This window comes from Manacus candei, unplaced genomic scaffold, assembly GCF_025592945.1.
Source record: "Manacus candei isolate 608988 ecotype Guabito, Panama unplaced genomic scaffold, ASM2559294v1 h1tg000133l, whole genome shotgun sequence".
Classification (NCBI taxonomy): domain Eukaryota; kingdom Metazoa; phylum Chordata; class Aves; order Passeriformes; family Pipridae; genus Manacus; species Manacus candei.
The window spans coordinates 155,421-168,774 of record NW_026138181.1 but is presented as its reverse complement, the minus strand read 5'-3'; the positions used below and the strand labels follow the sequence as shown (position 1 = coordinate 168,774).

At 48.2% G+C, this 13,354-nt stretch overlaps 1 protein-coding gene across 1 annotated transcript in view; it reads right to left on the bottom strand.

Annotated features, from left to right (window-relative positions):
* Positions 1 to 4,607: 4,607 nt before the first annotated feature.
* Positions 4,608 to 13,354, bottom strand: part of LOC127462648 (plexin-A4) — a 160,904-nt gene continuing 152,157 nt past the window's right edge. Inside the window, exons 28-29 of the mRNA XM_051771449.1 lie at positions 11,508 to 11,658; positions 4,608 to 10,773 (exon numbers count right to left, since the gene is read on the bottom strand). Coding sequence (XP_051627409.1) covers positions 10,678 to 10,773; positions 11,508 to 11,658 — 247 coding nt within the window. The 3' untranslated portion in view covers positions 4,608 to 10,677. The remainder of the gene's footprint in view (positions 10,774 to 11,507; positions 11,659 to 13,354) is intronic.

Here is a 13,354-nt window from a genome sequence, read left to right as displayed (position 1 = left end):
AAGGGGAAGGGAAGGGAAGGGAAGGGAAGGGAAGGGAAGGGAAGGGAAGGGAAGGGAAGGGAAGGGAAGGGGAGGGAAGGGAAGGGAAGGAAGGGAAGGGAAGGAAGGGAAGGGAAGGGAAGGGAAGGGAAGGGAAGGTTTGGGAAGGAAGGGAAGGTTTGGGAAGGTTGGGAAGGTTTGGGAAGGGAAGGGAAGGGAAGGGAAGGGAAGGGAAGGGAAGGGAAGGAAGGGAAGGGAAGGGAAGGGAAGGGAAGGGAAGGGAAGGGAAGGGAAGGTTTGGGAAGGGAAGGGAAGGGAAGGGAAGGGAAGGTTTGGGAAGGGAAGGGAAGGGAAGGGAAGGTTTGGGAAGGGAAGGGAAGGGAAGGTTTGGGAAGGGAAGGGAAGGGAAGGGAAGGGAAGGGAAGGGAAGGGAAGGGAAGGGAAGGGAAGGGAAGGGAAGGGAAGGGTAGGGAAGGGAGGGAAGGTTTGGGAAGGTTTGGGAAGGGAAGGGAAGGGAAGGGAAGGGAAGGGAAGGGAAGGAAGGGAAGGGAGGAAGGGAAGGGAAGGGAAGGGGAAGGGAAGGGAAGGTTTGGGAAGGGAAGGGAAGGGAAGGGAAGGGAAGGGAAGGGAAGGGAAGGGAAGGGAAGGGAAGGGAAGGGAAGGGAAGGGAAGGGAAGGGAAGGAAGGGAAGGGAAGGGAAGGGAAGGGAAGGAAGGGAAGGTTGGAAGGGAAGGGAAGGGAAGGGAAGGAAGGGAAGGGAAGGAAGGGAAGGGAAGGGAAGGGAAGGGAAGGGAAGGGAAGGGAAGGGAAGGGAAGGGAAGGAAGGAGGGAAGGGAAGGGAAGGGAAGGAGGGAAGGGAAGGGAAGGAAGGGAAGGGAAGGGAAGGGAAGGAAGGGAAGGGAAGGGAAGGGAAGGTTGGGGAAGGGAAGGTTTGGGAAGGGAAGGGAAGGGAAGGGAAGGGAAGGGAAGGGAAGGGAAGGAAAGGGAAGGGAAGGGAAGGGAAGGAAGGTTTGGGAAGGGAAGGGAAGGGAAGGGAAGGGAAGGGAAGGGAAGGGAAGGGAAGGGAAGGGAAGGGAAGGGAAGGGAAGGGAAGGGAAGGGAAGGGAAGGGAAGGTAAGGGAAGGGAAGGGAAGGGAAGGGAAGGGAAGGTTTGGGAAGGGAAGGTTTGGGAAGGGAAGGGAAGGTTTGGGAAGGGAAGGTTTGGGAAGGGAAGGGAAGCTTTGGGAAGGGAAGGAAGGGAAGGGAAGGGAAGGGAAGGTTTGGGAAGGGAAGGTTTGGGAAGGGAAGGTTTGGGAAGGGAAGGTTTGGGAAGGGAAGGGAAGGGAAGGGAAGGTTTGGGAAGGGAAGGGAAGGGAAGGGAAGGTTTGGGAAGGGAAGGGAAGGGAAGGAAGGGAAGGGAAGGAAGGGAAGGGAAGGGAAGGGAAGGGAAGGGAAGGAAGGGAAGGGAAGGGAAGGGAAGGGAAGGGAAGGGAAGGGAAGGGAAGGTTTGGGAAGGGAAGGGAAGGGAAGGGAAGGGAAGGGAAGGGAAGGGAAGGGAAGGTTTGGGAAGGGAAGGGAAGGGAAGGGAAGGGAAGGGAAGGGAAGGGAAGGGAGGAAGGGAAGGGAAGGGAAGGGAAGGGAAGGTTTGGGAAGGGAAGGGAAGGGAAGGGAAGGTTTGGGAAGGTTTGGGAAGGGAAGGGAAGGGAAGGGAAGGAAGGGAAGGGAAGGGAAGGGAAGGGAAGGGAAGGGAAGGAAGGGAAGGGAAGGGAAGGGAAGGGAAGGAAGGGAAGGGAAGGGAAGGGAAGGGAAGGGAAGGGAAGGGAAGGGAAGGGAAGGGGAGGGAAGGGAAGGGAAGGGAAGGGAAGGGAAGGGAAGGGAAGGGAAGGGAAGGGAAGGGAAGGGAAGGGAAGGTTTGGGAAGGGAAGGGAAGGTTTGGGAAGGTTTGGGAAGGTTTGGGAAGAGGGAAGGGAAGGGAAGGGAAGGGAAGGAAGGGAGAGGGAAGGGAAGGGAAGGAAGGGAAGGGAAGGGAAGGGAAGGGAAGGGAAGGGAAGGAAGGGAAGGAAGGTTTGGGAAGGGAAGGGAAGGGAAGGGAAGGGAAGGTTTGGGAAGGGAAGGGAAGGGAAGGGAAGGTTTGGGAAGGGAAGGGAAGGGAAGGTTTGGGAAGGGAAGGGAAGGGAAGGGAAGGGAAGGGAAGGGAAGGGAAGGGAAGGGAAGGGGAAGGGAAGGGAAGGGAAGGGGAAGGGAAGGTTTGGGAAGGGAAGGGAAGGGAAGGGAAGGGAAGGGATGGAAGGGAAGGGAAGGGAAGGGAAGGGAAGGGGAAGGGAAGGGAAGGGAAGGGAAGGGAAGGGGAAGGGAAGGGAAGGGAAGGGAAGGGAAGGGAAGGGAAGGGAAGGTTTGGGAAGGGAAGGTAGGGAAGGGATGGGAAGGGAAGGGAAGGGAGGTTGGAGGGAAGGAAGGGAAGGGAAGGGAAGGGAAGGGAGGGAAGGGGAGGAGTGGGAGGAAGGTGTTGGGAAGGGAAGGGAAGGTTGGGAAGGGAAGGTTTGGGAAGGGAAGGTTTGGGAAGGGTTTGGGAAGGTTTGGAAGGGAAGGTTTGGAAGGGAAGGGAAGGGAAGGGAAGGGAAGGAAGGAAGGGAAGGGAAGGGAAGGGAAGGGAAGGGAAGGGAAGGGAAGGGAAGGGAAGGGAAGGGAAGGAAGGAAGGGAAGGTTGGGAAGGTTGGAAGGGAAGGGAAGGGAAGGGAAGGGAAGGGAGGAAGGGAAGGGTTGGAGGAAGGTTGGGAAGGTTGGGAAGGGAAGGGAAGGAAGGGAAGGGAAGGGAAGGGAAGGGAAGGAAGGGAAGGGAAGGGAAGGGAAGGGAAGGGAAGGGAAGGGAAGGGAAGGGAAGGGAAGGGAAGGGAAGGGAAGGGAAGGGAAGGGAAGGGAAGGGAAGGGAAGGTTGGAAGGAAGGTTGGGAAGGGAAGGGAAGGGAAGGGAAGGGAAGGGAAGGGAAGGGAAGGAAGATAAGAATAGGAAGGAAATGCAAGCAAGAAGGAAATAAGAAGAGAAAGAAGAAAAGAAAGAAGGCAGGAAGGCAGGGTACACTCCTGACGTTCTGAGGTCTGAGGAGAAAGTGAGGTTCGGTGATCAAAAAAGATTAAATAACATTAAGGGGGAAAAAAGAAGGAATGCAGGAAGGCAGGAAGGAAAGAAGGAATTTTTTCACAACCCTTGTTGACATGAGCATGTTGATTCCCATACCTTTGTATAAATAACTGGGATCTTATCCAGTCTCATGCTTCCCCTTCTTTTCTATTCCCTTCCTCTGGCTCCATTTGGCCACAGGAAGCAGCAATCACAGCCTGGGGCTTTATTTCTTTATTTTTTTTTAATAAACTTTATTCTATATTACAAATAGTTTTTTTTTCCTTTTTTTTTTTTGTTCTGGACTGCAAAATAGGAATGCCTTATATTTACATACACAGGTATACAATTAATTATAACAAAGGTACAGAAGCTTTGCCTTTACCAAGTAACAACGGGATTCCAATTTAAATAGTATAGACTTTATTTAATTTTTTTTCTTTAACTAGGATCAATTCAAAAGAAAATCAAACCAACAACAACAACAACCTAAGAAAAAGGATCCCAACCTCCTTTCTAATGCTGTCTTGACATCTCTTTGAGGCTGTTAGTAACACTGAAGTGAAAGGATATGTCTTTCCATTGATTTTGGATTTAAGGTGGAAGCTTTAGCAAAACAGAGGGTGAGACTTCTGGGCTCATGTATGTCCAAGACACAGGGTCAGACACAAGGAAGGGCCTGTCTTGTGACTTTAAATAATCCAGTTGCCTCTCAAATCCTTAGGGAAAAACACTGGGAACATTTAGCTAGCACCTAATCTCTCTGCTTCCTTACCCCACTCTGAGCTGGCAAGTGGAATTTCTCCAGGGAACGGAGAAAGAGCAGCATAGAAATTTTAAATAACACTAACTTTCTCTTAAGATACTTCAGAAAGGACTCCAAGCTTGGACATGTGCCTTGATTTCTCCAACTGGCTCTTGTGCCTCAGTCTATCCCACAGTGAACAGCAGCCTCCCCACTGGGAAATTCCCAGTCTGGGAAATGCCAGACCACACCACCAAGAGAAGGGAATGCTGAAAGAGCCTGAATGTCCTGCTTTTTCCTCTGTTTTCCACACCCAACTTTGCTTTACTGAGCTTCCCTGCGTGCTGCTCTCTGCTGTGAGCGTCTCTGAGGTGATCTGTTTCCAAGCAGAAAGAATTTCTTGAGGTAAACTCTCCATTTTTAGAACAGAAGATTAAAAAAAAAAACAACACAAAACAGCCAAACAATGAACAAACGACGACGACAACAGAAATCACACACGTGACAGGTTGATCAGACTAAGCAGCTTTAAAACTTCAATGGGTTTTTGGTGGGTTTATTTTTTTTCCAAGTGTAAATCCTTTTCTTTTTTTTTGCCTTTTTTTTTTTTTTTTTTTTTTTTACTTTTGACATCTCTCTACAAATTAATTTTTTGCTGTAAGCCTGTGTCCCCTTGGGTGTTTCTCTAAGGGTGTAGTGAACTGAGCCATCCCAAATAAACATGGTTGACAAGCTCCATTTTGAAAGCATTCTCCTCAAAACAGTTATTCCCTGTAAGACAACACAATTATTTTTTTTTTTTTGAGAAAGGGGCTTTGCACAGTGTCAGGGGTGAGGGAAAACTGCAGGAGTCTATGGATCAAACAATACTTTCAAATGGGAGCTGCAAATCAGGAAAAGTCAGGCTGGGAATGACCAGAAGGTTGAGGTTCACACCATGAGGCTGAAGTTCACGTGTTTCATCAGACCAAGACTGGATGGGAAGAGTTAGGATATCCCAAAACCTCCACCTGCCCTGGAGGACAGCTTACTAGTCATCAGATGCACAGAGCAAATTGTCCTGGGATCACTAAGGCTCTGTGGGTGGTTTTAGGTTGCCCAGAGAAGTTGTGGATGCTCCATCCTGGAAGTGTTCAAGGCCAGGTTGGACAGAGCTTGGAGCAACCTGGGATAGTGGAAGGTGTCCCTGCCCATGGCAGAGGGTTGGAATTAGATGGTATTTAAGGTCCCTTCCAATCCAAACCATTCCATAATTCTATGCCAGTACTTCTTTACCCAACAGCTGCCCTGGTGAGGCATCTGCCAACACAGGAACACAATCTGCTCTGATCATAAATGATCATAACTCCCTAGTTTGGGAAAGAGATCCATTCCTGGGCTCCCCTGCTCATCCCAGGAGGGGGGTGGTTCTCAGAATCTCAGAGGTTTAAACAACACTGATTTGAGAGTTGGATTTTTATATTCTTACCCTCATTCAAGAGTGAGGGATAAGGAAACTGGGCTCCTGGATGCAATTTTTGGTGAGCCACCCAAAACCCGCACGAACTGGTCACAACACAATGAACATTTCCACTCAGTGCTCTCTGTCTGGCCTCTGTAGCTCAGTGCTGAAGCAGGGAGGAGAAAGGGACCAAACCCACCTTGGTGGGACTGCTGGGGTTCCAGTAAAGTGCTCATCTGGTCCCATCAGCAATGGTCACCACAGAAAGCAACAGATTCCTACGGAGGAGCAAACCTCTTACACACTAGAGCTACCTCGGGAATTTGGAAGGAGGATCAGTTTTCCTCCTCTCCCTCGTTCCTTCTACAGCATCAAGAAATGTGTCCACACTATCAGATGACTCTGCTTCATGAGTAATTCCTTTGCAGGCTGCTGGGAAGGGTGAAGCAGGACTTGTTTTACTGAAGCCCTGGTGATATGAGACAATAGTCCTGGTCATCTCCAACAGGCCAGACTTTTCTTTTTGGTCTGAGATTGCCTTTGGACTTAAGGACTTCCATTCCTGGAAGTGTTCAAGACTAGGCTGGACAGAGCTTTGAGAAACCTGGTCTAGTGGAAGGTGTCCCAGCCTGTGGCAGGGGGGTGGAACAAGATGAGTTTTAAGGCCCCTTCCAACCCAAACCATTCTATGATTTTTAAGTGTCTCTTGTTCAAACACAAATGTATGTCCCACTAAGAAAAGCTCTTCACTAAAGCCTTGGGGAAGGACAGACCTACATTTCATGTTTTGACTTACTTCTAAACAACTTCTCTCTTGATATCAGCTGTTCCGTGCTCGGGTTTTTACCTCACATGCACCCCAGACTTAGAAGGAACTTGTAATACTTATGTTGGCTGACTCAACACTGAGACTGACCACTCGACTCTTCAGATTTTATCTATCAGTTTTCAACAGCATTATTAAAAATAATGACAATTATGTGATTTACTTGGTCTCTTTCCCTTCCTGGTAAACAGTTTCTGGGGGTTAATGCACGAGATCTGCAAACTTTGGTAATTGCTTTTCAATCAAAGCAAATACCAAAAAAAATTTGTGCTGGTGAATCTTTGTGACTTCATAATTTTTATGGTCTTAAGTGTCAAAGAGGAGAGACAAGACAACTGCAGTGGGAAAACGAAGTCCTCTTACCTACTGGAGCAAGGCTGGTCTATGCTGGGTTGGACCAAACCTTCAGATATGTCCAGGACAGAATAAAGAGTGGGAAGAGAAGGACTGAGGAATGTTTTAACATTTGGACTCCGTGACCTTAGAGGTCTTTTCCAACCTAAATGATCTTAGGGGTCTTTTCCAACCTAAATGATTCTATGATTCTGTGTTGGAGAGGAAGGTGACCTTGAGTGGCTGCATTTCTCCTTCTCCATCGTTCTCTTGTGCTGTGTGCTCGAGAGCAAACAATCTCTAACACCTCCATCCAGACACACCCAACTTTTCCCACACTGTTTCCTGGTGTTTCCTGGTGTTTCCTGGTGTTGCCTGGAAGGCTCAGTCTGCAAAAGCACATGGTATGATGGATCATGTCTCAGATCACTGTGGCACTGACAGGTGACCACACTCACAGGGAGGACACGACGTGACTGCAGAGGGATTGTTCACCTTTTCTTCCTCTAAACCAGGTACAAAGCCCCAGAGCAAACCCTGCAGTGGAGAAATAATCTTGGCTCTCTCAGTAGAACCTCAGAGAATCTCCATGAATTCCCTTTCCCCATTTCTGATGGTGCTGAAAGTGGCAGCATTAATTATTTGACTGCAGTGTTCGAGAAACACCCAAGAAGATCAGCCTGTCATATTCTGGATATTCAGAGCCTGTCCATTGACTTCTAGGAATTTTGGCTCCAGTTCTCGCCATGTGGCTTGAAAAACAGGGTGGAATAATACCAATTTATCGGGGAATTTTTGGTCAAGTGTGGAAAGGGAGGTGGGGGAAAAGAAATCAAAGGAAAAGAACTTATCCGTGTTGTAGTAGGGTTCATTCTTCTGCTTGTGTCTTTGTTTTTAGTTGTATTTTACATGCACTTAAAAATAGTTAAGCTCAACAGGTGAGGCTGGGAAGAAAGATGCCAAGACCTCTCATAGACTGGGGGATGCTGGGACAGTGGTTGGAAATGGGAAGGGCACTGAAGGGGACAGGGGAGGAAGCCCACGCATTTACATCACAATTCTGGCACATTTTCCAAGCAAAAAGCCAAAACCAGCTCAAACACCAAATAAAGAGAAACAGAAAGAAGGAAAAAATAATAAGGAGGAGATGAAAGAGAAGCAAAATGCAGATTTTCTTTCAAATCCTGGGCATGGGGGAAAGAAGAGGGTGGAGAGAAAGCAGAAATGCCTAAATGGGAACTTGGGAAGGGTTAAGGCACCAATCTCGTGGTGCTTCCCATTCCCTTTAAGTGTTTCATTCTCAGTGTCTCTGAGGTGTTCAAGTTTTTCTCGAAAATATATATATATAATATACAGATGAAAAACTCCGTACCAGCAAGAAGAAACAAAATAACAACAATGGCAAACGAAACAACCATAGTAAACCAAAACCACAGCCCTGAAAACAGCGAAAAGAACATGGGTGAGTCTCAGATTTCCCCTGTGGTGTTCCTCTGACTCCAGGAGGATCACAGATTTCCCCTGTGGTGTTCCTCTGACTCCAGGAGGATCACACCAGTTCATTTTGATACCTTTTTTTTTTTTTTTTTTTAATGTTAAACAGCTTCTTCTTCCTTCCATGTGCACATGTCCAGGCAGGATTGCCCATCACCCATCACCACTCCCCTCCAAGCCAGCTACTTGTCCTTAGACTCCTACCATCCAGCTGTGAGAACAAGGCATGACAATAGGGTCCATATTTATCTTTTGTGGCACTTTGTTTGTCAAAACCTTTGGTTTCTTCTCCTTTTTTTTTTTTTTTTTAATTTAATTTTTTCCCTTTTTTTTTTTTTTTAACGTACTTATAAAAAAATATCGTGTTTGTGTCGTTGTTGTTGTCACTTCCTTACCACTGGCTCTGGTGGGAATTCCAAGCCCACTTTCATAGCCATAATCAATGGATCTGGAACATGCGCCGACGTCGCCAAATGGAGCAAAAGAACCGTGGCAGAACCAAGCAAACCCAAACCATCCCCTGTGCACAGGCCTCTTAAAGATGCTGAGATGTCCATAAGGTGCATGATGAGTCCATCAGCTCAGCAATCCAACAGAAAGCAAGCAAAATTAAAAGGGGAGGAACACACACGCGCGCACACAGATACACACACACACACACACACACACACACACACAAAATAAGAATAATCAGAATCAAGAGAGAAATGTCTGGGGTTTTAAAACCAAGACGTGTCCCTAAGTTTGCTGTTTCAATGTGAATTTTGTGATGTTCTCCCCACAGACACATCCAGTTTGGGACTGCTGTCGGAAATGGTTTTTGGAAACACTTGCCTGTGTGTGTATCTGCTTGGCTGAGGGAAACCTGCTCGCTGACTGACCCCTGTTTGCACCCCCCACCCCCCCATTTTTCCATGCACTCATGGTCTGTCACTCTGAGGAGGTTCTGGTTGGACAGCAAAAGGCATCAATAAACCCAAATGCACTCGTTCTCCAATCACTTTACACACCCTGTCTTTACCCCTTTCTCCCTCCAGGTGCAAAGTAGACGCAGGCTGGAGCTCTGAGGATGATGAGGTGGACGTGGGCTGATTCTCCAGCCACTCCTCCATCTGGGAGTCAGTTCTGTTGGTTTCTGGGGAGGTGAATGCAGACCCAGCTCTTGCCTCCACGGTGTACAACGTTCTCCACACCTCGAGGGTCTCTAACCATGGTGTTATCCAGGCTGTGTGAACAGAACAGCCAAAGGCAGGGGAGATGGAGGAGTTCACTCCTCTTTGGTTGGTCATGAAACAGGTTGAGATGTTGTTCTGGAGGAGCTGAGCAGAGGATGGGACAGGGGGATCACCTACAATTGTCCTGTGGTGACAGTGATCTCTGAAGGGGTAAGAGGTGCAAAGAGAGATAAAATCCCTCAGCAAGGCCTGTTGGTTCCAGAGGTGGACAGGAGGAAAGGCCAGGAATTGGCATCAAAAGGCAGATGGGCTTCAGAGAGACCTCCAGAAGACCAGCAGTTCAGCTGCAGGTAGAAGAATTTTTTTGCACTGTTTCATTTGGATTTCCTCCAAGATTTTTTCACGTGTGGTGACATTTCCTCTTAGGAGTGGCTTGGAAGGAAGGTTTTACCATCAGTCCTGTGCACCACCTTGGTTCCTGGCAAACCCTTCAGTGTCCTTCTGATATTCCACCAGGAGAAAACAACGCCTTTGTTCCAGTTGAGGAAACAAAATGGAAAGAATTAACAGCTTTAAAAAAAAAAAAAATCCCTCTAGGTGGTTTGTTGGTTTTTTGTTTGTTTGTTTGTTTGTTTGTTTTGTTGAGGATGGAACAAAATGAGACCTGTGGCTCTTGCTTTCCAAGCTGAGGTGGGAACAAGGGAGATGCTGTGCTGTCCATTGCCAGAAGGAGCAGAACCACCACTGACAGGAGGAGGCCACTGAGCAGAGAGAGCAATTTTGCCGCAGTGCTACGACCAACAGGACACGACGGGAAAGACGGCGGGGGACACGTGTCTCTTGGAAAAATAAGAATAACCATATGAAACACATGGGCAGGGGAGGGTTGGTCTCCTCCTCCCCTCTTGACCCTTTCCCTGCCCCAAGGGAGCAGCTACACCAGGCAGGTTAGAGCCACAGTGGTCCCACTCTGGCGTTTTCCAGGGAGCCTTGGGGTTCCTCTCCTGGTGGGTCACTCTCAGGAGATAGAGTTGTGATGGCTCTGCAGGAGAGGAGCTGGATTTGCTCTGCCCTCCAGGATCCCTGCAGGCAGCTGCCTTCCCCTTGGGGAGACTTTGAGTAATACTGAGTTCATTTCCATGTCCACTCCAGGGGCTACAAGCCCTTGGAGGGCAGTTAAAGCAGCATGACAGAAGTTACCTCCCAATTTCGCCTCTGCAGAGTGATGATGAGATGTTGGGGGAGGGTTTGTGGGGGGGTGTTTTTTTGTGTGTTTAATAGTTTTTCTCTAGGGTGAAGGCAGAGGGGAAGCTGTGAAAAGGAGAGCTCCACCTGAATGTCTCCATGGCCCCAGAGCCAAGATTCTTCTGCAGTCTTTTCCTTTAACCCCTGGGGCTCTGTCACTTCGTCCATAGATTTGGAAAGAGAGAGAAATGAGGGAGAGAAAGAGAGAATGAGAGAGAGAGAGAGGAGCTGTGTGGGTGACTCTGCTTACAGCCCATCAAAACTTGCACTTGGTAAAGATGATGATCTTGAGTGAGGCACGACTTGGTTTATCCCTCCCAGGGTGGCCCTGGCAGGACAGTTCTCAGCTGTCTATGCTCATGAGGGTTATGACTTGTTCAAGTTTGTAGGCAAGTTTCTGTTTCCCAGCCTGGTCGTCTTGATCGAGGGCTCCGAGAATCTGGAAAAGGAAAGAGGAAAAAGTGATAGGGTTTATTTTTTTTTTCCCCCAAACAACTGAGTCCAGCATCTTATAGCAGCAGATGAGGATTAGTTTTCTCTAAGGTAAGTCCCAGGCTTAGCTTAGATCATGCAAAGCAGGTCAGCAGGGAACTAGGCAGGCAGTTTGGGCTTGATCTCACTAAATACAGACCTTTAGATTTCAACCAGTCAAACAGATTCTTGTCTTGGAGATCAGTTATTTAATAGCTTTATTCATCACCTGGCCATGCCACTAGAGATGCCCTAAAGGGTCTCACCTGGCCTTCAATGCACAGAACCATGCTGGACACCTTAAAGTCTGTGTCATGCCTGCTGGACCATTCTTGGGTGCTTTAGGGTATCTGGAATGGCATTGGCCACATGTTCGTAAACAAATTTTGGCCACATGTTCTTAAACCACTTCTGGCCACAGGAGATGCAGAGCTCATGCATGGCTCCTCTGCACCAAGCAGACCATCATCTACTGCAAGCCAGCTAAACCTGATTGACCAATAGCAGGAGATAAAAACAACAGTGATCCAGACAGAAGAGTGCTGTGGAGACCGAAAATCCCAGACCTTCCCTTTTACAGGCCCCAAGCCTTGCTTCTCATCCCATAAACCCATCACCCCCCCTAGCCAGGATGAAGATAGGCATCTGTGATACATGGGTGGGCTGTGCCATGGTCCCTCAGAACCTCTCCAAGGCTCTCACCTCCTCGCTGTACTTGCCCACGTAGGAGTAGATCTCTGAGAGCGCGCTCATGGTGTTGAACTCGTTCATGTGCATGCGGGACTGCTCAGCCAGGTAGGCATTCATGTCCTGGTCACTGATGGCTGGCATTTTGGCAATGTCTGAGTAGTACCTGGGAGAGAGAAATACAGGGGTTGTTTGAGGGGAGAGAGAATTTAAACTCGTCAAGAGACGAAATTCGCCCACAATAAAGAGAAAAACCACATTTTGCAGTTTGGGCTCTGCTGGGGCATCAGTGAAATACCTGGTCATGAAATACCCGGTCATGCCTTTTACAGCAAGGCAGATGGCTTAGAGAAATCAAACACTGTTGAAGTATTGATCCTGAGCACCAGGCATGTGTTGTATTCACTCCATCCCAAGCTGAGATTGAAGTCCCAAAGAGCATCCTGGGGACGTTCTCCATGCCATCAGAGAAGCAGGAGGAAGGGAATGCTGGATTCCTTCATCTGGCCTTCAAGGACTTTGAGCCCTGCCTCTAGTCCCACAGAGAAGCCCCACTGAGGGCTCAGCATTTCACTCCCATAAACAAAAAAGAAAGCAAAAAACCCCAAAACAAAACCAAAAAAACCTAAAAAACCACAACCCCCCCCCAAAAAAAACCCCCTTGATTATTGCTTGTGCCATTCACACAAGTACATCTGCCCACACTGCTGACATCACCCATCTCCACCACTCAATCCAGTCTACCCAGCAACTCTTCTGCTGCTCAGCATCCCCATTTTGCCCCACATTTTAAGGTGATGTTTCTGGCAACAGCCTTAAACCCTCACATCCCCACTGTGACTGGGGGAAATCTGCTTTCCTTAGCAATCAACACCATTCCACCTGTGCCCAAGAGGTCTGGGGTTTTATCCATAGGATTTGGATGCCCCAGAACAGTTGCCCAACAGGCCTCATGTGCAGAGTGATGTCTCTTTAAGGAAGTTGCTATTTTTGATGTCCTTCCTCTCCAGGGTAAGGCAGGTCTTGGAGGACAAGGTTTGCAGAAGGTAATCAGTCACTGTCATTTGCAGCTGTGCTCCGCTGTCAACTGGTTAATTAGACTCCATCATTTACATTTTTAATTTCTGCAATTTGACATTTTGTGCACAAGGAAAAAAAAAAAAGAAAGAAAGAAAAAAAAAAAAGCTGCATCAATCCACGATTTTATAATTAGGAGGCAGAGGGGACAGGGAGCCAAAAGAGCTGACAGGTGTCCTGTAAACAGCACTGAGACACCTGCTGAGATGGAGCCTGTTTTGCACTGCAGAGAAATTGGACATTGAAGTGCTGTATGCTAAGATTCTTCATGCAGATGAGAGGGAAAATACTCTATGATAGAGTGGGGTGAGCAGCTGCTGGAGCCTCCTGTGAAAGGCAGCACAGAGCAAGAGCACAGGGGGAAACCCCTCCACATCCAGCTTTGCAAAGTCTGGTTTTGTGCCCTGCAGTCCCATCCTGGTTTACTGCAACTGGTCTCAGTTGCTATCCTGGTTTTGGTGGTGGGATGCTGATGTAACCCTTGGGAGATGAAGGCACACGAGGCAGATTTTCTTCTCCCAGCTCTACGCAAAGTCCTCTTACCTGACTCCTTCCAGAGCCAGACTCTGGTTCATCATAAAAGCTCATCCAAACCTCATTAATTTTACTGCAACTTCCAGCAGGCACAAAAGCATTACTCTCTCTGGAGTTCTGGCATCTTGTCTGCTGGGCTCAGGAGCAGCCAAAAATGCCAGTCTAACTCAGTCCCATGGTCTAAATATTGCTCACTCCCAGTACTCTGAGTCTGGGCTTGGTTTTACTTTACACTCTGTCTAACCCTCCAT